General features: G+C 38.9%; 1 protein-coding gene across 1 annotated transcript in view; it reads right to left on the reverse strand.

Moving 5' to 3' along the window:
- MYOM1 (myomesin 1) overlaps positions 1-26,266 on the reverse strand; it is a 131,320-nt gene that overhangs the window by 52,563 nt on the left and 52,491 nt on the right. The window contains exons 11-17 of the mRNA XM_063077233.1: positions 25,346-25,487; positions 23,119-23,318; positions 21,301-21,357; positions 8,937-9,061; positions 4,376-4,559; positions 3,735-3,909; positions 1,829-1,950 (exon numbers count right to left, since the gene is read on the reverse strand). Coding sequence (XP_062933303.1) covers positions 1,829-1,950; positions 3,735-3,909; positions 4,376-4,559; positions 8,937-9,061; positions 21,301-21,357; positions 23,119-23,318; positions 25,346-25,487 — 1,005 coding nt within the window. The remainder of the gene's footprint in view (positions 1-1,828; positions 1,951-3,734; positions 3,910-4,375; positions 4,560-8,936; positions 9,062-21,300; positions 21,358-23,118; positions 23,319-25,345; positions 25,488-26,266) is intronic.

Consider the following 26,266-nt stretch of genomic DNA (forward strand, 5'->3'; position numbering starts at 1 on the left):
AGAGGCCCTCACACTGGCCACGATCATCACGTTCTTCCTACTGCACGTCCAATTCTCACAGCAAAATGAGAACAAAGATATGACTGCCTGACAAACCAAAAGAGGCTCTATATAACCAATTTACTCTAAATATTCTATCATCATTAAGCCCAACGAATAATGTATAAAGGCCAAACCCATACACAATCACTTTTACAACTCATTAGATGAAAGTATTTCAAATGGCTAGCTGAAAACACACAGAATTCAGAATAAAGACTGATGAAACACAGATGAAGAATGCGATCTGGACAATGAGAAGTGGGGACACTGATGGAGACAGATGGAACAGGTTTACTTTTTCAACTCTCACCTATGTCCTTCTTCTTTTTCAGGGGGTCAGACTTACTTTCCCCCCGAGGAGCTGCTTTCTGTGGTGATGGGGTAAGCTCTTCCTGAGCTGGGTCACTTACTTTACTCACGCCTGCTTGGCCCAGCTTGTGAGAACTACTGGGTAGTGAAGCTTTGCTAAGTTTGCTACCGAGCCAGGCATCTTTCTGCAAAGCTGGCGGGGAGGCTTCATGCACGCCCCCCCTGGAGTCTGCTAGTCCACCAGGCACAGCACTCACTTCAGGCCACACAGCTGGAGACACTCCTCCCCCTACAATTGCCAGATAACAACAGACACGCGGTGAGCCCGACACACGGAAATTGCTCTTTAGAAGTGATAGAAGAAACGGAAAAACATTAGGACCACAAGCAGAACAAAAACAATCTTGGTTTAATGGAAGTCACTTGGATTTGCAAGAAATATGGAAAGCATACGTTTTGCATAATTTACACCAAAAAAAACCATTTCAACTTCTCCATATTCTGGGAAAAGAAGAAATGAGAACAAAAGAAGACACATAACAAAAACTATTTCCATCTGTAGAACCCAAAAGTTTTTTAGTATATACAAGAAAAGCCTCGGATATAAGCCCTGTTATTCAACAGAATAAAAAAGGACCATAAAGTGCACGAGACATAACATTAAATATCCTGATTTTTAGCAGTTAGAATTATGTACATTACTACAACGGTAATGATCTGTACCTCCCAAACTTAAAGAAACATGTCCACTATTGTCCATATTATAAGAAATGTTAAAAAGTAAAATGGGATGCTAACTAAAGACAATCAATATTAAATAAACTTTCTTTAAAAATATGTATTACTATGTCACGAATCTAATTGTTATTGCTCTGAGCTACCTGGGTCCCTTCCCTCCTTTATCCAAGATTGAGAGGTACATCACATGCACACATATAGTTACTTTGTTACTGGTTTTATCCTGCTGATTACTTTGCAAGCAGAGATGAACATATGATTAAGCAACTGCATTGTCTTGCCTCAATTTTAGAGGAGTTTATAAGAAGCACATTAATACGCTGTTAGTAAAATCAAGCCAGGCTCTGTCGTAGATGAAATAGCTTTTAGGTACAAGATGATCTGTGTTACGGGGTGATATACCACTTCATGGAATCAGGATGGCCCTTCACAGTCCCAGGATGAGCATGAAGTTAGAATGGAGTTTCACACAATGGGAAATATCTGAAGAAACTCGGACTTGTGAAGATGAAAAGGCTATAGACGCACAGAATCTGGATAAATGATGAAGATCTGTGATGAAAATGACAGCTGTGGAAGGTTAGATGTCACCTAGACTCAAAGAAAATGATCATCGAAGGACAGAGTCAACTGAGCAATATTAGAAGCTTTAACCAATTTTTTTGGAGAGGATGATATCTTTCTTTATAAATGAGAAAAATCCATTTTCCCCCTGTGAATCTGTGCATAAGGAACTTACCAATAGCAGCTTTGACTTCAATAGCTTCTGAATTCTGGGAATATTCACTAAGTCCAGCTGCGTTAACTGCTCTGACCCGGAATACATAACTCTGACCAGTCATCAATCCATGACAAGTAAATCTAAAAGGAAAGAAAATTTTAAAAAAACATTCCCAGGAGAAAGATTAGGGAAGATGAATGTTAGCTTAATTGAGTGATCTGGCTTTAAGAAAATGATTCATTTCTTAAAAGAAAGAAAAAGATGTAGAGAGATTCAGGTAACACATATACTTTAAACAAGAAAGCAGCTAAAGCAATTGTCTAGACTCACTCTGTCAAAAAATGAGAAGTCCTGGTTTTCCCCCGAATGCTCATCAGTAAAATGGGGATAATGATGCCTAAATAATAATTTTCATGTAAAGATTAGCAATAAAGTATATAAAGTACCTATTATAGGGCCTAGCATACATGAGGCATTTAATACATAATATAGTATTAATATTAATATTATTAATGGCTATTTTCACGTATATCCTTGTGGCTGTAGGGCATTGGCTACTCCTTGTCACAGAGACCTAGTCACTGTCTCCTCGCAAGCCTGGGAAGTTTCAATTTACTTGAGAAATTACACAAGAATCTGAAAATAAGGTGTTAAGTGGATTCCAGAATTACCATTTAGATATGAGTATCCAATTACAAGGTGTGAATCCATGGGCAGTTTCACACATAAAACAACCTTATTCTTTAATAGCTACTATGGCTATAAATAGCTGTTTCATGAATCACTGTAACATCTGAATCTTTTCTAAGGACTGTAACCAGAGAAAATAACAGGTCAGCTAATGACTCTATTATTATCAGTATGCTCAATATATTTAATAAAGGAAGCCATAATCTAGGCCGATTGTCCAGTCCTGGGGATCAGCTCAGTTCAGCAAATATTTATGGAGCTCTCAGCGTTCCAGATACTGAATAGGTATTGTGGACACAAAGATGAATAAAAAATGATGCCTGCCCTTCAGCAGCTCCTGTTTGTGGAAAGGCAGACTCTGCCTATACTTGTGGAAGTTTCTAAATGGTTCCAGCATAATGCTGGAGAATTCAGAGTAAAAATGAAATGCACAAACAGGCAAAATCAATTTCTGGCAGAACACATTGCCTTATCCTGTTAATTAGTTTGTCTCTATTCTCTCTTGTTCTGCAAAAGAACCACCTCATCCTATCGGGGTCCTCAAACTTAGAAGTGGCCCAAGCCAGGAGCTGCCTAACAAGCTTGTTTGACCATTACTGGGGTGGGGGGGAATCTCCCTCTCAGACTGGCCGTAAATCAAAGGAGGCACAGAGCCTGGGTACAGGCCAGAGTTCACCATCAGGTTGCAAAGCTGGTTGACACATAGTTGAAAACAAGAAAGAAAAAAAAACCCTCCTCATATTAGAAACAGATACAAAGAGGTGGCAAAGTATTCTGAATGTCCTTGTTTTGGTGATATTTATGTCTGCTTAGACATCATGTTGGTGTTCAGAATTTGTAAAATATTGATACTAGTTTTCTGTTCATTTAAAACGCCTGGGTAATTTATGTTAAGAAGAGACTATTAGATCCTTGGAATCTAGTTTTTGATTTTGCAATTAGAGACCAGAATAGAGGGCTAAGAAAGGAAGAAATAGCAGAAAGGAAAAGAATCAGAAAAGAGCTATAAAATGAACTCATAACAGCTGGCATTATGTCTTTCCAAGTGTTAAACATCACAAAGAAACCTTTCTTTTTAAATGTATTGCATAAGACACCTCTAATTTTAAATTTATTTAGATCTTTAGAGTATGATGTTTTTAGAAATCTCCTTCCACTGGATGTTTGTGCTGCTGCATGGTCCACAGCAGCTCTAGAGTCCCGCAGGCCGGTAGGTCACCCCCAGCTCAATTACCGGGAGCCCTTCACAGGATTGTTGTTGCAGGGCTGCCACTCGCCAGAGCCTGCCACGCTTGCCTCTATGTAGTAGCCGACCAGCTCTTTAGCCTCTTTGGGCTCCTCCCAAGTGACGACCACTGACGTATCTGTATCTCTGCTTGGGGTGATTTTGCTAGGGGCCTTGGGGATATCTGAGAAAAGAGGAAAATGGTGATCAACCTCAGGGTGGTTTTTAAAAATTCATTATCACATATTCACAAAACAAATGCATACAGAAATTTTACACAAATAATCATGACAAACATACGGTTGATTTATTTTATAATATATTTGTTAAAGCAGGAAAAAAAAAAAGTTTGAGAGCATAATGATAAACTAAATATCCATGAACTCCAGCAAAAAAAACCACATTAGTGATACTGTTGAAACTCCTGGGGAAGTTTACTTTTCATAAACAAAAATAATGAATTTTTGTTTCATGTATAGGCCAAGTCTGGCCATCTATTAAATTTATGATATGAAAGAAGAATGACACCATTTTTACTTCTGACTATCCCTATATAAGTATACTAATGTATACTAATTGCATTCTTGCTTTGCAAACTTTCTCTTGAAGTACAATGAGCTGACAGTTGCTTAAATTAACTCTACACTTACCGAGTTTATCCCCCACCACGGTCCCTTCTGTTGCCTCCGAGGGCTCACCAACTCCTGCTGAATTAGAACAGCGGACTCGGAAGCGGTAGGATTTCCCCTCAGCCAAGTCGAACAGAGCAAAGCGGGGAGACTTTACGGGGAGCTCGGTGTTGACCCGCTGCCAGTTTTCTGTTCCTGTCTCACACTGCAGCAAGAACAGGGACAGCCATTGAAACAATGCATAGCAAGTAAAAATGGGGCTCCAGGCCAGGCCTCTCCAAGTTCTATTTATCTGCCAACAAACTGCTACCTGTTATGTAACCTGGACTGGAGAAGAGATTTGGCGGAAATGAGGGATGAGGCATCTGAAGTTCAGAGGATTCTCTAAATCAAATCTGGCTTTGTATTATTTGACAAATACGCTACTTTAACATTTCACTTCCTTTATTAACTAAGTATGTTCATTAACATACTTACAGAAGTATTTTGGAGACAGTTTGGGGTCAGATATTTTTCTATTTCTTAGCGTAGCTAATTAGATTTATTATCTGTGTTTGATACTTGAATTTTCATTACATCACTATAGACTGTATTATTTTAATTGTTATTTCATGACTCATAACATCATTTAGGTCTGTGCTCAAATACAACCTCCTCTGAAAGGCCTTCTTGACGACCTCTTCCCTATCACCAATTTAAAAGAGTTCTTTGCTCTTTTCTTATCACTCTCTATTCCTTACCCTGCTTTATTTTCCTTCAAAACACTTATCATTATTTGAAATTATATTATTTGTTGTCTCTTCCACTGGAAAGTAAATTCCATGAGGTCAGGGAGCTGTCTTGTTCACTGCTATACCCAGAGCCTAGAACTGCATCTGGCACATAGCAGATAATCAACTTTTTCTTTTTTTTCCTAGATGAATGAATGAAGTTAGTGAAAGATAAAGATGTTCTCTTTTTTTCTTGCCCAAATTTTAGAATAAAATGGGAAAACTAATTTAAAGACATTCTATTCTTAAAATTAAAATGATGAAGAGTGACTTGAAAATCCTTGAATGAAAGATATGGTGTGTCTTTGAGCTTTGGTGGAGGATATAATAAGAAAACTGTCATTAGTCTTCAGGAATCCTTTCTCCCTCCTACTTCTAACTCTGCCTAAGGTCAGCAGAAGCAGAAATTTAGATACTCTTGCCCAATTTTGCTACAGAATTTTTTAAGAGTTTCAAAAGACTTCTCCAGAAGTCCAAATGTTGTGACGGATTGACCAACTCTCAAGGATGGTACATTTTGGGAATATAAGTTTACTGGCACATCACTCAGCATGTCTCCATTGACTTGAAATGGCAGGCAATAGGGCATGGTGGGAAAGACCCAAAGGCATTGGATCTGGTCCCAGTTGTGTCAAAACAAGCTACGTGACCCTGGAAAGTCACATGAGTGCTCTTGATCTCAGTTTCACTATCTGTAAAGTGAGCAAATTTGATAAGGTAACCTCTAAAGTCCCTTGCAGCATCTTTTATGATAATGTGTCATTTGTGGGAGGGTAGAGGGGGCACAGTCTGCTGCCCACTGAGAATGATATTCTTCCAGACCTTTAATCCTTTCTTTTATGGCTTTGATTCATTTTGACATATTCCTCCCAGGGAATACTTAAACAACTATCTGTCCTTATGCTTTCATAATATGAATAATAATGGCCTTTCACTGTGCTAAGAAGTTTGTAAGTCACTATAACTACTTAATCCTCTCAACTCTGCTACAAAGTAGATATTGTGGAAGTAGTACTGTGTGATTATCAAAATTTTCCAGAGGAAGACTTAGGCTTGGGGGGTTGGAAAGCAGCACAGTGTAATAGTTGGACTTATGGTCCTGAGCCCGACTGTCCAGGTTCAAATTGTAGCTCTGACTTGTACCAGCCGTGTGACCTTGAGCAAATTCTATTCCCCATCGATGCCTCAGTTTCCTCATCTACAAAATAGGCATGATGAAAAGTATTTAACTTATAGGGATACTGTAAGAATTAAGTGCATTAACAAATGTAGCATGCTTAGAACAATGCCTGATCCCTGGTAAACATCAGCTATTTTCATTCCGGCAGATGGAAACAGAGCTAGCAAGTGTAACAGTCCTTGTCTCTGACAGGGCCGGAGTTTTGATAGGAGATTGAGAGAAAGCACTCCAGTCATGGACACGTGCCAGAAAAGTTTGGGGCTGAAAAGAACATGGGAGAATAGGGAGGCCGGGAGTGTTCGAGACCCATTTGTTTTCCCCTGCTAATAACCCCTCAGTTTCAATCATTTCAGGGCTCATGGACAGAGTGTAAGCCGGTAGCCACGACAAGCAAGTTCAAGCCCTGTGTGCATGCAAATCCCAGGTAAAAAGTTGCATGAAGAAGCACAGGCACGGGGCTAACCCAAGAGGCAGCACTGCCACGTGCATGAACATGCTGCGGGTGGAAACCCACCATGGGACAAGAGCCAGTGAACCATTTCCCTTTAGAAAGGTCACCACATCAGAAGTGGTTCATCAGAAATCATTACAGAATCAGTTCAGAACGTCTGACATTTGGATAGTTCTGGAGATACACCCAGGTCTCTGGATGGGTTCTGCTTCCAATACCTCAGCATCCTGGGTGTTCTATTTGTGTGGACAGTACAGGCCTCTCTACTCAATGCCATACTAACAAACGCCCCTCCTCGTCCACGCAAGCAGGTGTGCTGGGGGAGAATGCTTACATTTTTATCCAGAGACTCATGTATTTAGGTCTAAGAAAGTGACAGACTTTCCTGGAGAAATTAGAGTTTATGTGGCCAGAGGAAACGTGCAATAGAAGCCGAAGTTGACTCATCTGAAGAAAATGCCTCAGAGGTGGGTGGTTACGTCGCATTATTACAGGAAGGATGGTAATTACTGTCACAGAGGTTATTCAGAACCCTCTTCCTGTGGAGCGTCTCAGAGACTCAGGAGCACGGGTACTAAACACACCAGGAAGTGAACATTTATCTATCACTCTATTCTTATTTCCTATTTAAAAAAAAAAAAAGGCTTAGAATGCTACTCGAGTTCTATTTTATTTGAGGTTAACAGGTAGAAAATATAAAAATAAAAACATTTTTAGTATTATTTTCATAGAACGAGACTCTCTTGGAAGATGTCCATATTACATGTTGAAGAGATGATGCATTTATTGTTACCAGTGCACTAGGGATAAGAAGGAAGTGAGGAATGCAGCTCAAAGATATCTGCATATTGTTTTCATGTTGTCACCTAATGTGCAAATATTTGCAATACGCCTATATACCTCTGAAATCTATTCTCTTGCAATAATTGTCAAGGAAAGTGACCTAATAGGTGTTCTAAAGTTGAATAATCAGAATAGTGTTGAGGATAAAAGGGAGAGGCCTTTAGGAACATTAGCTGAGCTCCATATTTTTGTAAAAAAAGATCATTTCTATGATTTTGCTGTTAAAGTAAAATGTACAATAAATGATACCTTTTCATGTTGTCACACAATGTTATAAAAATAAAATTTTAAGGTACAAAAACTAGTTTCATTTATTATTTTTAAAAATGGCGCACTGCTACCAATAAAAATGTAAATGTTCCTATACATAAGATAAACTTACTTTGTTTCATTTTCTCAATTATATCCCAGTCAAAACTTTCTTAACAAATGGATTTGAATCTCATTTTAAGCAAATTCTCTTTTAACATCCTTTTCCAGTGACCTGTGAGCCAAGAGCTTCTTATACCCCTTAGACCTGTGCCTGCCTTAGCAGGCTCTCCTATGTTTCTCCACATGCAACCAGGTCAGTTCTCCCAAATAATGTCCCGTCCAGGTCCTGGCTGTTCTTTGTTTGCTGGGCATTGATGCTTATCAGAGTCCCCTCAAATATAGGTGTAGGATGGATTCCCATATTATTTTCATTCATTCCACCCATTCTAGGCCTTCATTAAATGTATGCTGTTCTCTCTGGTGTTCTAATCTCCAACATAATTGAAAGTATTTGGGTGAGGGTAGGGAAGCCAATGTCTTACGTTGGTTTGTAATCCCTGAGCCCACTCTACTACCTGTACATAGAGTGGAGCTGGACAAGTGCGATGGCATATGAGGGATTGCTGTCTCCAACTCCCCCAGCCGTCTGAAAGTATTGCAACTTCTCTGCTCCTCTCACCCACCTACCCTCATTGATGTTCATTCCCTAGTACAGGACGAGTGGTAGAGAGATGAAAAACCATCACCAAAGCAAGGGAGGTAGAGAAAGTCTCTGGAAAACATTGTCATTTAGGCAATCTACTATTTCAGGAACATTTTTCTTCTTATAGGTATTATCATTTCAGGTCTGTGGACCTCTTAGGAGTCTATGGGTGATCTCAAAGATCCACAAACCCCATGAACTTTTAGGCAAAATTCTGTGTAATACACATTTTTTCTACAGAGAGAGTTCACAGTTTATAAGACTCTAAAGAATTCAGGACATCCCCTTCCCACCTTCCCCCACCATCCCCAGAAATTTAATCTCTATTCTTTAAAGAAATCTTTAGGAAGTAACGTGAGGTACTGTTGATTCTGGAGTCTTACCTTTTCCACAAAGTACATAATTCCCTCATGGCCACGCTGGCCAGGGGGCTTCCAGCTCAGCACCACATAGCTCCGGGTGGCCTCAGTGACAGAGAGGTCTGTGGGGGGCCCAGGAACAATACCCTCTGAAAAAGAACATGGGAAAATGAGGAACACACATTCTGAGAAGCCCAGGATACTCAGAGTGCCACGAGATGCTTCTCTTCTCTGGAAGACTTCATTATGGCTCCACAGTATAAAGAAGTACTTTGTTTCTGAAATTTTCTCTAAAACATCATTCATTCATTCAATTATCCAGATGCCATAGCGCATTGAGAGTACAGAGCTAAGGGACCTGGGACACTGTTCTTCTCTTTGAATAGTTTACAAATGAGTTGGTGAAAAGAGAAGTTGAATAGCACAAGGCATTGTGGGCTCATGTGCTAAAAATAAAAAGGACATGAAGAGTCCACTGAAGTCAAGAAGGTATCAGGTGGTGGGGTTTGACTTCCGTGTTGAGGTCTTCCAGATGTGGTGAAATAATGTGGTAGTATCTGGCTCTAGCTTGTGATTTATTTCCATTTTAGTAGGAAAACATAAAAGCTTCCTAGATAAAGCAAATATTTGCCATTCCTTTATTGGTACTGGTACTTCCAGTGTACATTCCTGACTCCTTGGTGTGTCCTTTTGTTTCCAATGGAGTTTATATTCCTGTTCTATCCTCCAGCATTGAGCCACTTACTTTACCTTCACTCCCTGCCTGATAACACAAGCGTTACTGTAACTATACTACAAACCCAAATCCACTGGGACCTTGGCTCCTGTCTATCTGCTCATAGGATTCTGTGTTCCACCTTATTCTCATCTTGGAGCCAGCGTAGACCCTGCTTGTGGAGTGTTCATTTAGCTCTAAACTCTAGATGCACCAGGACTGCTGGTTTGGGGTGCTTCTGAAAGTATGCTGTTGCCCTCTCCCTGACACTCACAACCTGGCTCTCAGAACTTTTATTTTTATACCCAGTTAGGGTTGCCAAATAAAATAGAGTGTCCTATATTTTTATTTGCTAAATCTATGTATAAATTTGTTTAATATAGTTGCTGCCTCAGCATACATTTTTAGGCTTGACACAGTTGTTTTGAACCCAGTCATACTGGTCACCTTTGGACTAGTTAAACTCCCCTTCCCAGGTGGTTATTTACAATATAGCCTGCTTTTTCCTCATCCCACTGACCCAAAACTCAACATACCCCACACATGCTAGCCACAATGAAACCTGACAGTCAACACCAGAGTCATATAAATAAGATTACCCTTCACATGTATCTTTTTTAATCTAGCTAATCCACAATCCCTGTGGGAAAGAATAAGGGATAATTCCCATGGATCTAAATAAAGGCATGGGCCCACAGGTTCTCTCTTTTTCTCTGTCCCTGTCTCTCTCTCTCTCTCCCCACTGGCTGAGATACCTGCCACCTAACAAAAGCAAGCCTTGAAAGGATCAAATTGTTTTCTGAAACAAAGCTCAAGAGTATTTCCAGAAATACAAAAATATCCAGCATCAAACAATGTAAACTCAAGATGTCCGGCATCTAATAAAAAGTTACCAAGTATGTAAAGAAGCAACAAAATGTAACCCATAATGAGGAGAAAAATAAAAAGTTATTATAAATATATTCCATATGTTCAAGAGGGTAAAGATTGAATATGCTAATTAAAGACATGAAAAATACAAAAATAATCCAAATTGAACTTCTGGAGATGAAAACTACAAAGTCTAAGATGAAAAGTACATTGGTTGAAATCCACAGCAGGCTAGACACCAAAGAATAAAAGATTAGTAAACTTAGTGACAAAGCAATGGAAATGATCCAAAATTAAGCACAGAAAAAAAAAAAAAAAAAAAAAGACTGAAAGGAAAAATGAACACAGCACCAGTGAGCTGTAGGACAATTTCAAGTGACATGTAATTGGAGTTTCTAGAGTAGAGAAAAGGGGAGGGGAGGGGTGTAAAGCTAGGGCTTACAGACCCCTGGAGTCTGTTGCACAGACTGGGTCACAAACCCTCCACATGCAGGTCTGTGAGCTAGGTAATAGAAAAAGAAAAGGTCCTGGGAGCCGTGGGTATAGAAAATGAATGGGTTTTATTCAGACCTAGGAGCAACTGTCCTAGCGGCTTCCCTGAGAGTTCTGAGAAGCACTGTGGATCAGAGCTGTTAGTCTTTTATACGTAAGTCCATAACCCTGGACACCTGGGTGCCCATATGCAATTACATTTAAGTAGTAACAAGGAACACCTGAGGATATTTACAGCAAGTGCTTGGCAAGATTCTGAACATCTGAGGGGCCCTGACCATTTTCCTAATTTTTCCCAACAATCCACCCCTTCAGGGTCCCTCGTCGTACAATCTACGCATTCAGAATCTTCCGTGATGTTCCCTTAGCAAGGATAAATGACCCTTACGTTCATATAACCTATTCTCTGTCCAATATGCCTTAAAGCTTGTCCTGTAGTTTTATTCTTTCAACTATTAGCCACACATGTCCAGTTAGTAGTCATCACTGGTGTGAAGTTCAGTGTATATTCAATAAGTATATTCAATTAAGCCAACACATTGGTCACACGAACATATGTATGTATCCAGTTGACTCTGGTGCTTGCAGCCAGAACACTATGGGTGAAAATACAGAAGGGTTATTGGTACCAGTAGGGGGAGTTCTTGCCCCTCTGGTAAGATACATGCCAGTTTGCCATCCTGAGAAAGGATGGTTGCAGGAATAGGTATCTTACCTGGTTTATGATGTCATACATTATGTGCTAGTACTCTTGGATCTCTAGGTTCTACATGTAACAGTATAAGGGAACTCATAATTGGCCATAATGATAATACAAATATGCCCTTTGGAATAGAGTGCTTATCTGTTCCAGGCCATGTTACCTTTACTTGAGGAGGCCAGGTACTTGTCACCCAAGGTGAAATTTGCAAGTCTTCTTCTAATCCTTTCCCCCAAGGCCCTATTAGGCCTACCCAGAGTATATGGGGGGCTTCTATTCTCCAAGGCCATTCCCATTGTACTGTCTGTCCCTGTTGTAAACAGGTTGGGGCCAGTAAGAGAATATTTCCATTCTTGCCATATCCTGGCTTCAAAAGCTCATCCCTAGTAGTGACTTGCAGTTGTATAGGTGCTGCAGCCCTATGCAACAGAGCTTCCACTGGAGACGGCCCACTCTTACTGGGTCTCTCATTTAGAATCCTGATTGTTGGCCATAACCGCCATGTCCTCACCTTCAGGGATGGGGGTTGGGCAGATAGCCTCAGCCCCCTTTTTAAAAGACCATTGTATTGCTCAATCATCCCTGCTGCCTGGGGATGATATGGCATATGTAATTTCCACTGAACAGACAACTGGGAAGCCCACTTCTGAACCTCATGTCCAGTAAAGTGGGTTCCACTGTCACTCTCTATGACTATAGGCTGTCCATACATGGCCGTAAGGCTATTCAACGCCTTCACAGTGTTTACCTGGTTTGGGACCTTACAAGGCCATACAAACTTAGAAGACCAGTAGCTGTATCAACAGCAGTGAAGATGTATCTGAAATTCTCTGACCTTGGCAGTGGTCCAACAAAGTCCACTTGCCATCAGTTCAGGGGCACCTTTCCTCGAGTTATTTGCCTGTCTATATGGGGCACCCGCCGGGGGTGTGGACTCTCTTGAGCACACACTGGACAAGCATGACAGGCATTCACTACATCTTCCCATTTTATAGTCAAGGCCTCTCTTTGAGCTGCCATCCACATGGTTTTGCTGCCAGCACACTGCATTCATTGATGTAACCATTGGGCTACATCAGTAGCTGGGGCTCTCTCCAGCCATCTTACCTTAGCCAAGGCATTGGCTTCATCATTTCCTGGGCTGGCTAGGGGGAAATGTCCTGTGACATGAAAAAGGGTTACTGCTTTCTCATGCCTCAATCCTATAACTCTTGCCACATGGCTTGTCCCAAAAGGGGTCGGTGGCCTACCAAACACCGTAGATATTTCCAAGTAGAAATCCAAAAGGTTAAACCTTTGTACACAGCCCAGCTGTCAGTACAGATGGTTAATGGCCCAGGCTCATTTTTTATTACCATCCAAACAGCTCTCAATTCTGCCCATTGACTGCTTTGCCCTGTGACATTTTCATACCACATGGTATCTGTTAAGGGCTGGACAGCAACATCTGTTCATGATGCTAAGGGTCCCATGCTAGAGCCATCTGTATACCAAGCTCGCTCTGTGATAGGTCCCTGTCCCTCATGGAAAGGTATAGCCTCCACCTCCATGGGTAAGGGTTGTGTCAAAGTTTCCTCCACAACCTCTACTGGGCCTAGCACAGCTTGCAACTCTTTGGACAGAGGACTCGTTGACACAGTGCTTCTTTGTTCTATATATGCTCCCCATTTAGACAGAGTGGGAATCTGAGCTACACCCACTTTAGGGTTGGTTGTCCACGTGCACAGCCAACCTAATATGGGATATGTTGTCCTTACTAGGACTTTGGCAGTTCCTGTGATAGCTTCAGTGGCCATCAAGGCAGCATATACAGCTACTAGCTGTTTTTCTATTAGAGAACAGTGTACTTCAGCACCCTTCCAGAGCTGAGACCAGGATCCTACAGGTGCTTGGAATTAGTCTTGTCTCTACCACAAACCTTATACTAACCCCTCTTGGGTGATATTTACACCTAATTCAAAAAGCTTAGTGGGATCAGCCACTTGTAAAGCCTGTACTTGCTGTATTGCCCTTTTTGTAACCTGGTAAGCCTATTCTACTTCCTCAGTCCAATCCCAGGGGGCTCCTTTCTTTGTTAATGCATACAGTGGGCATGCCATTTGAGCCATATGGGGTACAAAAGCTCTCCAATACCCCAGAAGTCCCAAATATGTCTGTAGCTGAGCTATAGTTGTGGGTTGAGGGTATGCCTGTATCTTGTCTACAATAGCTTCTGGGATGACCTTCATCTTACCCGACCAGACCACTCCTAAGAATTTGACTGACAGCCCAGGTCCTTGTACTTTGGCTGTGTTCACGGCCCACCCACATTGTTCCAAATGGCATAGCAGTGTTGGAGCTGCCTGGGTTAAATCTTTAAGAGAATCAGAGGTTAACAACACATCATCAATGTAGTGAAACATTATAACCATGCTGGGCATAGTCCACTTGGCTAGGTCCCCAGCCACTAAACCATGACAGATGGTTGGGCTATGCAGATAACCTTGGGGCAATACTTGAAAGGTCCACTGCCTCCCTTCCCAGGTGAAGGCAAACTGATCTTGGCTATCGGCTGAGATTGGAATAGAGAAGAAAGCATTTGCAAGGTCCAATACATAATGATAAGGTCCGAGCTGAGTTGTCAGCTGATCCATCAAGTCATGAACCAAAGGCATGGCTGCAAGCAAAGGAGGCACTACTTCTTTAGTTCTCGATAGTCTACAGTCATTCTCCAGGTACCATCAGGTTTTTTCACTAGCCATACTGGAGCATTAAATAGGCTATGAGCTGGACAAATATGCCAACTTTTTCTAACGCCAATATAGTGGCACCTATCTCTGCATGTCCTCCTGGTAGGCAATATTGCTTTACATTAACTACCATCTTGGCTGCAGTAACACCTGTGGGTCATGTTTAGCATATCCCTGTAACATAGGCTTTATTGTCCATATTCATAGCCGAAACTCTCCAACTGTTGTTTGGAGGTGCAAGCCATAAAGTACGACCATACCCAAGATGTATTCAGCTACTGGGGATATATATACAGTATACACATGAGGGGGCAATTGTCCTATGCTTAATGGCAGTGACACTGCTTTGACTTCAATATTATGTCCTCCATATCCATCTATACAAACTGTGGCCCCTGGAAACTTATCTGGATTGCCATATATCAGGCTACATTCTGTGCCTGTATCTACCAATGCCAAAACATGCTGCACATTAGTCCTTGACCAATGTATTGCCAATTCAATGTGAGGCCTCTGGTCCTCATCTGCCCTCAAAAGATGAGTACCTTGGCCTGCTCCCTAACTGAACTGGAACATTTCATCTGCCTCCTTGGAAGCAATCAAAAAAATCCTGTAAGTACACTGAGCACACTTTGCTACCTGTTTCTGGACGTTTGGTGAAATGTTGTTTAGGGCATAATTGCTGCCACAAGGCAAACAGGACTGCATTTGGCTGCCGGTCAATTTTCTTGCTATCAGCCCCTGCTGCAAGCAAGTCAAGCCACATCTGCTTACGGCTGGTCTTGCTTGGTCCCTCAATATAAAATCCTGACCATTTCTTGGGGGTTGGGTCTTAGCCACCTTCTGGACCTCTTTTGCTTGTCTCTTCTCCTCTACTTCACCCAAGCTGGCTATCATGGTTGTTACCTCATGTATAGGATGACCAAGGTATGGGGCCAGTATGGCCATCAGTGACCCAAAGGATGTTGATGGGGCATTTTGCAGCACTATGTCTTTCATGCTGCCCATAAAACTTTCATCGTCCGGGCCATGGGTGTTCACATTAAACATAGACGGCCTCATCCCCAGCTCCCGAATTATTTGAACCAAGTCAGTATATGTTTGCCATTTACTCACAGTCTTGGGCAGTTCTCCAGCATTTGCCCACACAGTTCAGGCAGCTGCACTCACCCATTCCATTAAAGAGTGATTACCTGGCCCTTGTGCATATCTGCAGCTATTCTGCAGCTGCTGCCTCAGGGACGGTGTATGGTAATAGAGGCCAATTTTTCCTTCTCCTCATCAGAACGTATCACACTATCCAACCCTAGGACCCATAACAGCAGCAGCCAAGCAGCTAAGGGCTCCCCTTGTTTCTGCCAGAACTGTCTCCCTAAATCAACTAATTCAATCTGGGTATACGGGACATAGGTAGTGAATTCAGTCACCTCTGGTCACCCGCTGGTTGTCCACCTGGTCCTATAGGCTGCTCATGTTTCAGTTTCTGGTGCACAACAGGTCGTGCCTGGAGATGCACAGCCTCCTCCAACTCACCACTGAGGTGAGTTCTTCCAGGTGTGAGAGGCAGAGGTGCCCTGTTGCAGCATGTCATCCTCCAGACAAATTATCTGTGCTTCCAACAACTCTGCTTTTTTCTTTAAATCTCAATCAGTTTGTAGCACAGTGAGCAGTAGCCAGGATACAGTCAGTAGAAAAGTGGCCCCCGGGCACCACATACTCAAGGATAGCCACATGTCCTCCCCCTCCCAAGGGGCTCTCTGATGCCACACTGCTTCATGGAGTGCCTGGTCTATACTGACTTGCAGTATAGTAAGCAGCAACCAGATCCTGGTCAACAGGAAAGTGGCCATAGGGCACAACATATTTAGGAGTAGCCACATTTCCTCCCTCCCCAAGGGGCTTTTAGCTCCCTTACCTTCTCAAATATCCTGTCAACTACGCCAATTGTAAAGCTAAGGCTTACAGATCCCTCAAGTCTGTTGCACAGACTGGGTCACAAACCCTTCACATGCAGGTCTATGAGCAAGGTAAAAAAAAAAAAAATAAAAGGTCCTGGGAGCCGTGGGTATAGAAAAATGAATGGGTTTTATTCAGATCTAGGAGCAACTATCCTAGTGGCTTCTCTGAGAGTTCTGAGCAGCACTGTGGATCAGAGCTGTTAGTCTTTTATACTTAAGTTCACAACCCTAGACACCTGGGTGCCCATACGCAATTACATTAAGTAGTGACAAGGAACATCTGAGGATATTTACAGCAAACGCTTGGCAAGATTCTGAACATCTGAGGGGCCCTGGCCATTTTCCTATTTTTTCCCAATAGGGGGGTCCAGGAAAAAAATTTTTAAAAATACAGTGAAAAATTTTCCAGATCTAATGAAAAGTGCAAATCCACAGATCTGAGAAACTTACAAACCCTAAGCACAAGATATATGAAGAAAACTAAACAAATGCACATCATAATCTAATTTCTAAAACCAATGATTAAGAAGATTCCTTAAAAGTAGATAGAGAAAGAAACACACATTACGTATTAAGGAACAAAATAATGACAGCAGTAATTTCTATAGTGCACATCTGCACTACAATGTATCAATCTTTTTAAAGTACTGAAAGAAAAACTGTCAACCTAAAAATATCTTCACTCAGTGAAGATATATTTCAAAAATGAAGGTGAAATAGAGACTTTCTCAGATGCACAAAAGACAAAATAATTCATAACCAGCAAACCTGCACTACAAGCAGTGTTAAAAGCAATGCTTCAGGTAGAAAGAAAACCATAACAAATGGAAATCTGGATCTATACAAAGAAATGAAAAGCAATGGAAATGGTAAAAAATGTGAGTAAATATTGAAAACTGTTTTCTTATTTTTAAAATCTCTTTGAAAGTGACTGTTTGAAGTCAAAATAATAATATTATATTATGCAGTTTATAATATGTATACAAATAAAATGTATGACAAACAGCACAGCACCAAGGCTAGGAGGGGAAATTGAATAATACTTTTTAAAATTCTTACACTACACATGAAGTAATATATTACTTAAAAGTAGGCTGTGAAAAGATGTATATTATAAGTTACAAACTATTAAAAATCAAAACTAAGATCTATAGCCAATGGGATAACAGAAAAATGGAATAATGAAAAATAATCCAAAAGAAAATAGAAAAAGGAAAAAGGAAATAGAAGGAATAGATAAAAAAACAAATAGTAAGATAATGGATTTAAATCCAACCATCAATAATCACACGAAATGCAAAATAAAATCCAATTAAAAGGCAAAAATTACCAAATTGTTTACCAACAATATGCTGCCTACAAAAAACACAGTTTAATATAAAGATACACATAGGGTAAAAATAAAAGGATAAAATAACATGCCATGCTAACACCAATCAAAAGAACACTGGAACAGCTAGATTAAAATCAAAGTACATTTCTAAGCAAATGACATTACCATGGGTAAGAGTCATGTTATAATAATAAAGTTGTCAATTCATAAGAGGGCATAACAATAAAAATGTATATTCATCTACTAATAGAGTCTCAAAATACATGAAGCAAAACCTGGTAGAACTGCAAGAAGAAATAGATAAATCCACCATTTAGTTGGAGATTTCATTACTACTCTCCCAATAATTGGTAGAACAAGTAGTCAGAAAATCATGAAGGATGTAAAAGTCTTGAAAAATGCCTTGAACTAACTTGACCTAATTAACATTTATAAAACTCCACAATAGCAGAATACAATGCTTTTCAAGTACACAATGAATATTTTTCAAGGTAAACTTTTTTCTGGGCCACAACACGTTTCAATAAATCTAAAAAGATTCAAATCATACAAAATATGTTCTATTTAATTCTGATGGAAATGAATTTGAAACCAATGAGAAAAAGATATCTGGGAAATCTGCAAATATTTAGCAATCAAATAACACACCTCAAATAACCCATGTATCAAAGAAGATATCAAAAGAAATTGGAAAGTAGGTTAAGTAAAATAATAATGAAAGTACAGTAGGTCAAAATGTGTGGAATATAGCTAAAAGAGTACTTTGAAGAAAATTTAAAGCATTAAATACATATATTATAAAATAAAGATCTGAAATTAATGACCTCAGCCTCTACCTTAAGAAACTGGAAAAAACCTAGCAAATCAAACTCAAATAAGCACAAGAAACAAAATAATAAAGATAAGAACATAAATAAAATTGGAAACAGAAAAACAATACAGGAAATCAATGAAACCAAAAGTTGTTTCTTTGAGAACATCAACAAAACTGATAACCTCTAGTCAGGTCAGGACAAAAAGAAGTAAGACACGAACAAATATGAGGAATAAGAGAGGTGACATTACTACAAATTTTGCAAATATTTAAAGGATAATAAGGAAATATGAAGAATTTTATGATGAACAAATTCCTTGAAAGATGATATTAAAATTTACTCAAGGAGAAGTAAATGACCTGAATAGCACTAAATTTATTTAAGAAATTGAGTAGGTACTATAAAAGCTTCCCACAAAAATATCTCTAGTCTTAGATGGCTCTACCAGTAAATTCTACTAAACATTTAAGAAGGAAACAATAAAAATTCACACAAACTCAGAAAATTTAAATAGAGGAAATACTTTTCAACTCATTCAATGAGGTCAGTATTACTCTGATACCAAAACCAAAGACTTTACTCAGAAAAATTACAGACCAATATCCATTAGGAATATAGATCCAAAAATTTCTAACAAAATTTTAGTAAATAAACTCCAAACAATAGATAAAAAAGATAATATAGCATAATCAAGTAGGGTTCATCCCAGGAATGCAAGGTTGGCTTAATAGTCTAAAATCAATCAAAGTAACTCACCATGTTAATAATATTTAAAACAATCATACAATCATCTCAATAGACCCAGAAAAAGCATTTGACAAATTCAGAATCCATTCTCGATACAAATTTTTGGCAAACTAGGACTAAAAGGGACCTTCCTCAACCTGATAAAGAAAATCAAGAAAAAATCTACACAATGTTAAATTTAATGGTAAAAGACTGAATGTTTTACTCCTAAGATCAGGAAAAGGCAAAGATGTCCAGTCTTAACCACTTCTATTTGACATTGTACTAGAAGTTCTAGCTGGAGCAATTAGGGAAGAGAAATAAGAGGAATCCAGATTAAAAAGGAAGAAGTTAATTTATCTCTATTCACAGATGACATATTCTGTATTAGAAAATCTTAAGGAATCCACATCAAAAATTTAAAAAAAACTAATGGTTGTGAAAATTAATAAATTAGTTCATCAAGATTGCAGGACATAACGTAAATATACAAAAGGCAGTTATAAAAAAGTAACACCATTTACAATATCATCAGAAATATGAAATACTTAAGGATAAATCTGACAAAAATGTGCAGGACCTGTACAATGAAACTACTAAGCTGAGAGAAATTAAAGAAAACCTAAATAAATGGAGACGTGTTCATGAATCAGAGGACTCAATGTTGTTAAAATGTCAATTTAGATTCAGCAGACTCTGAACGAAATCCCAGCAGGTTTTTTGTGGAAATTGATAAACTGATTTTAAACTATATATGGAAATGCAAAGACAGAATAGCCACAACAACTTTGGAAAAACAAACAAACACAAGATTAGAAGACTTACACTGCCTGGTTTTAAGACCATGAAGCTTATATATGAAAAAAAAAAAAGAATCTTATAAAAGCTACAGTAATCAAGACAGTATGATACTGATGTAGAGAAAATAAAGTTGACGAATATAAATTCCAGAAATAGATTCACGAATACATAGTCAATTTATTTTGACAATGTTGCGAAGGCAAATTCAATGGGTAAAAAATAACCTTTTCAATAGATACTGTTAAAATAACTGTACAGCCACGTGCAAGTAATAACAACAACAACAACAACAATAATGAGATCCTTACTGCACATAATATAGAAAAAATTAATTTGAAATGAATTACAGATTGAAATGTCAGAGCTAATGCTATATTTCCAGGAAAAAAAATTGGAAAAATACTTGGATTTGACAAAGATGTTAAATGACACAAAAATGGCAAATAAAACATGAAAAGATGCTCAACATTATTATGGAAATTCAGAGCACACTATGAACCCACTATAATGGTTAAAATAAAAAAGACTGATCATACCAAGTACTAGTGACAACATGGAGCAACAGGAACTCTCCTATAGTGCTGGTGGGAATGTAAAATGGTACAATCATTTTGGCAATTCTTTTAAAAATTAAACACACACCTACCATATGACCCATCCATTCACGTCCTAGGTATTTATCTGAGAGAAATGAATGCGTACATCCACACTAACACTTAAGAATTTTTATAGAGGCTTTCAACAATGAATGGATAAATACATCGGAATGAACTGATACATGCATCAACACGGACAAATGTCAAAGTAATTATACTAAGTAAAGGAAACCAGACAAAAATGAGTATGATCCCATTTACCTAAAATTGTGGACACTGTAAACTATAGTGACAGAAAGCCTACCATGATGGCCTGGAGGGAGGAATTACAAAGGGGCATGAGGAAATTTTAGGGAAGATGGATTTATTAATTATTTTGATCATGGTGATGGGTTTCACAGGTGTATACACATGTAAAACTTATCAAATTGTACATTTTACATGTGTGCAGTTTACTGTATGACAATAACACCTCGATAAGGCTTTAAAAATAAAATGTGAGTCACCAACAATATGTTACTTCATGATCTTCACATATTTTAGAATGCTCTTTCCAAAACATCTTAAATAATATACACTGTACCTTCTAAAACAAAAGCTAAACTGTATAGCAAAACAGTGGCAATAATATCTGGGGAAACTAGAGTTTTTACCTGTAGGTTCCTCTTCGGTGACAATGATCTGTCCAGTCCAGGGTGCTGAAGGGCGACCTGAACAAAGACAAATATAAAAATCACAAACATTCACAAATGCAGTTTCAACTGCACTGATAAACTGATGAACTGGCTGGATTAGTTACAAATGGGTTTGTTACTAGTGTACTTATGTATTTCCCTAATGAATCTTATTGAACATGTATACGGCCCCTGTTTACAAGGGACTCACAATCTGCTACAGCCTACAATCTGCCTGGACTGACTTTTCTGGAATTGAAATTACACAAGCTAGATAAGTAACTCATGTTCATGTAGCCATTTATTGTGCATCTCCTGAAACATGCAGGCTTTCTCGTCCCTTCTTAAGAAACAGCGTGTGTTTGGGAGAAACATTTCTAGAACAAATGTAAGCTCAGTAGTTATTTATCTGTCGTAATGAAAATGAGAGAGGAGAGGGGGAATTGATCCTACAGTAAAGCTTAGCGAAAGCAATTTTTTCCATTACATTTTGAAGCGTTGTCTACAAAGAAAATCCGTTTGGATCCTGAGTAAGGAAAATGGATGAGACAGATGTAAAGTTAAAGAGAAAATTCATTTCTCTGATTCCATAAACATCAGAAAGAGAGAATGGCTCGACTCCTGCTTTAATCAAGCGACTTTTCTCCAGAGTTTGTGCAATACAGAAGGTAATGAAGAAGATAACTCATTTTCAATTCAAACAAACCTTATTTTGATTGGAATTTATAAAAGAGAAGCAAATGAAAGTATGAGATGGAATTTGAAAATTTAGGGAAAAGAAAGGGAAGTCAGATGTTTGGTGAAATGTGATGGGAGAGCAATCGAGGAGGCTGATTAGACACAGTTGCCAGGGAAAAGGTGACATTACTTACATTTTTTATGATGCCACTAAATGACTTAAGATAAAGAATAACACTGTGAATATGGCACAGACCAGTAGTCCTCAACTAGGGTAATTTTGCCCTCAGGGGACATTTGGTAGTGTCTGGAGACATTTTCGATTGTCACAATTGGAGGGGGGATGCTACTGGCATCTTGTGAGTAGAGGCTGCTGAACATCCTACAATGCACAGGACACTCTCCCTCCCCCAACAAAGAATTACTGCCTAAAAATGTCAGTAGGACCAAGGTCGAGAAGTCTGGTAAAGACTAAAATGTTACCATCCAACAATTCTTGTAATGTCATTTTACGAACCCTATTATTGGGGATGCTATATGGGTTCCCATGAAACAAATGTAGGGCATAATTTATGCACGATGGCTTTTATGTGGAGACTTGGAGGCTAAATAAATAAAAAGATTGTTTCTGACTGTCTAATATGGAAACTCAAATATAGATCAGATATAATGTTGTAAATGTTTTTCCTTTGATACAGAGAAACTCACTCTGTTGAAATATTAATGCTGTAAGAGTGAACTTCAAGGTTAAGAAAGTCACCTTGAGTCAGAAAGAAAATTATATTAGGAATGCATTAATAACACAATGAATAAAAATGCTCTCCAGTCTCTTTGTTTTCATGTTTCATTCTATACACAATGCCTGGAAGTCAGTTTAATAAGGCAAATCTTTATGAATAAAATAAGATAAAATAAACCCCTTAAGAAAATGGATGAATCAAAAAACACACACAGTACTTTTTACCAGTTTTTTTCCCCTAGAATTTTCTGATCAAAGGGGATTTCTTATTCTCTTCTCCCTCTAGTGGAAAGGAGAGGAATAACCTTGCAATGAAGCCTTATTCTCACAGTTATTTTTAAAAAGTTTAGAGAAGATCCTGAAAAATGAAAAGTGCTTACTTTTAAGTCTAGCTTTCTCAGCTGGATCCAGAGCAGCCACGGGCTCAGAAACTCGAGATGGCAGGCCTATTCCAGTTTTATTCACAGCTCGAACTCGGAATATATAGGAACGACCTTCTATCAGTCCAGTGACTGGAAAACGAGCAAACTTCACAGGTGTGTCATTGCATTGAGACCAATTATCTGTGCCCACCTCACATCTAAGAGAGTGATTGGAAAAAATATTAAAAGAAGTATGGCTAAACTATAGCTCCAGCACTGCAAACCCACCCAGTTGCTTCAGATGTCTCTCTGTAAAATATCCGACTCAGGTGTGGCCTGCCAGTTATTTAACTGCAGGCACTTAGTCCCGTTCAGATGCAAAGTGTCTTCTTTAGCAAGAAGAAATAAGCCTCAGATCCCTCCTGAACTCATTAGAAGCAGGCAGCCGAGGGGCCTCGTGTGTTAAGTGGAGGAGTTTGGGGGGGAAAACACAGGCAAGTATCTACAATTTTTACATTGGAGAGGCTTATGGGGGTCTTCCCTCAAACATTTCCCTGGCTGATGCCTTTAATACTGCCATTAGTGACTTCTTTCTTTGATTTCATTAGGCATTTTCTTTTTAAAAAGTAAGTATTGTTGAGAAAGTTGACACCTTTAAAAGATCCCTATTTGCACTGTAGTTTGGAAAATAGCTCACCTTATGTTCTCACTTGGTGGCCATATCTTGTGTGGGTGGAAGGGTGAGGAGGTTATTGTAATACGTTTGTTCCTCTAACAGAGGAGAGACAGGGTGATTCCCAGGCCTGGCAGGGGAAGATCAAGGACTTGGAAACTCTGATTTTTAATCGAGTGCTTTTACAGCAGTTGGTACCCAGAGGAATGGAAATCATCAAGTCGAAGGTATACCTGTTCCCCAATGTTCATCGCAGCACTCTTTACAATAGCCAAGAAAGAGCATAGACCTAAGCCAGGCCAAAATTTGAATTCTAGTTCTGCTTCTTACTACCTGAGTGTTGTTAGGAGAATTAGTGTTTCCTCCCTGACCTGTGGTCTTGGGCCAGCTATTTATTTCCTACCTGTAATAATAACACCTACCTCAAAGGGTAGTTATGGGTTAGTGGTTAATATATGCAAAGTATTTAGTACAGTACCATGCATGTAGTAAATGCTTAATAAATATTAGCCATAATGTGGTTATTTTTATTATGACTATGGCAAGAGGAGAACAGAATGTACTGATCGTCCCTGGTCTTTCACTGATAAAAGTCTGCATAGCTCTTGGAAATTTGCCAAAGACAATAAAGCAGAAACTGAAAGTATGAAAAAGAATCTTCCTAAACCTTCATAATTCATCACTACTTAAAGATGAAATCATTTGAAAGCACTATTTCATGTGTATGGTTAAATAGTATATAATTTAATTATAAATACTTCTACGGATAGTATTAATCCCAAGGGGCATATGTTTACTTATTGTGATAAATATGAAGTTTAATATACCTTGGTACAAACCCATTGTACTGTAGTAACACAAATTATCTGTCCCTAGTGGATTCTATAATCATATTTCAAAACTTAAAAATGAAAAGAGAATTGGAGCAACTATTTGAATAGAAACTAAGTAAGAGAACAATGTATTTAGGCCAGCAACCTAAATTTGTTGTCTATATCATCCAAACTCACTGGATAATTAATGTGCACAACCCAGTTACTATAAATATAATAGACTCAAGTTCTGCTGAATGTAAATAACAAGAGCTTATAAATAGAGCATAATTTAATACTATCGGTTTCTGTTATTTCATTGTGTACCTTGAAACCACATCTTGAAATGTAAATAAGATTTTGTTAGTATTTCTAAAGTCAATATTCTTAAATTACCAACATATCAGAAATATGGACATTTAATATATTTAACATATTTAATACCAGCATTCTTGCCAAATTAGTGACTTGAGTTGGTAGTCAAATTCAAAGAATCTATCTCTAGAATTTAGGTAGATAGACATGAATATATAGACATAGAGTATATATACACATATATTTTATATGTATATATGTATGTTCATATACTATATATAGGAATAGAGAGAGGCAGAAAGAGACAGAGATCAGGAGAGAAACAGAGAAAGAGAGAAAGAGGGCAGGAGAAGACCAGAAAAGAAAATATTTCACCTAGAAATGATGGGAGAAATCAAGCATGCATCTTTATGGCTAAATAACTGAAGTTAGACTGAGCACTAACTTATCAATAAAATATCCCAGAATAGGACTCCCTCCATCTACAGCTGGCTGTTTCCAAGAGATGATGATATAATCTTTGTTGGCATCCAAGCACACCACATCCAAGGGAGAGGCTGGGGCTCCTTCAATCTCCGCATCAGCATCTGTGGAGATATAGAGAGACCCATTAATTCTCTCAGATGTGCTCTGCCAGCTGGGCAGGCTGAGGCCCTAGTGCACACTTTTCTCAGCACATCACTGCAGTGGCTGCATCTTTGGCCAAGAGAGCAAGCTTCAAATCTTGTAATTTATTTACCAACATAACAATGTGTGCTTTTCACCTTCAGTAGGAAGAACATTATGTTAAAAAATAGGGCTCTGCAAAGAACCCATGACCTTTGCCTCTTGACCTTTGCTGCCCAAATGTTCCAAAAACATTCCAAGTCACTGCAACAATTAAAAAAAAGTTCGAAAAAATTAATATGGAGATGTTGGAGATTGCTATCAGAAAAGTCAGTTGTGCCAGAAAGGCTGCTTGTTCTTAAGACATTGATTGTGCAATGTTACTGAGTAACTATGAAAGGCACCAAGGGGGACACACAGCCCCTCCTGTCACCTTCTGGAGGCATCCACAGGGAATAAGAACCATGGACCTTTGCCCATCTCTATGCTGGGTACTACTATTTTGAAGGAGAAAGGAAAACATTCGTTTTAATCAAATGATTGTTCCCAAACTGATGATACTTAGGAAATTAACTCTGATGCAATACCCACATCTGAGCTTAGCTTATTTGAGTTCAGTAAAAGTCCAGGATAATACCAGAAACAGAGGACACTTATGAAAAGGGATACTCTCACAGTGCGGTCCCCTTAGGCACAGCTAGCTTAGTGAATCAGGGCTGTTTTTAGGAGGAGAGGAAGGGGAATGAAAGTATTCAGTTAG

The sequence above is a fragment of the Cynocephalus volans genome, chromosome 13, assembly GCF_027409185.1.
Source record: "Cynocephalus volans isolate mCynVol1 chromosome 13, mCynVol1.pri, whole genome shotgun sequence".
Taxonomy (NCBI): domain Eukaryota; kingdom Metazoa; phylum Chordata; class Mammalia; order Dermoptera; family Cynocephalidae; genus Cynocephalus; species Cynocephalus volans.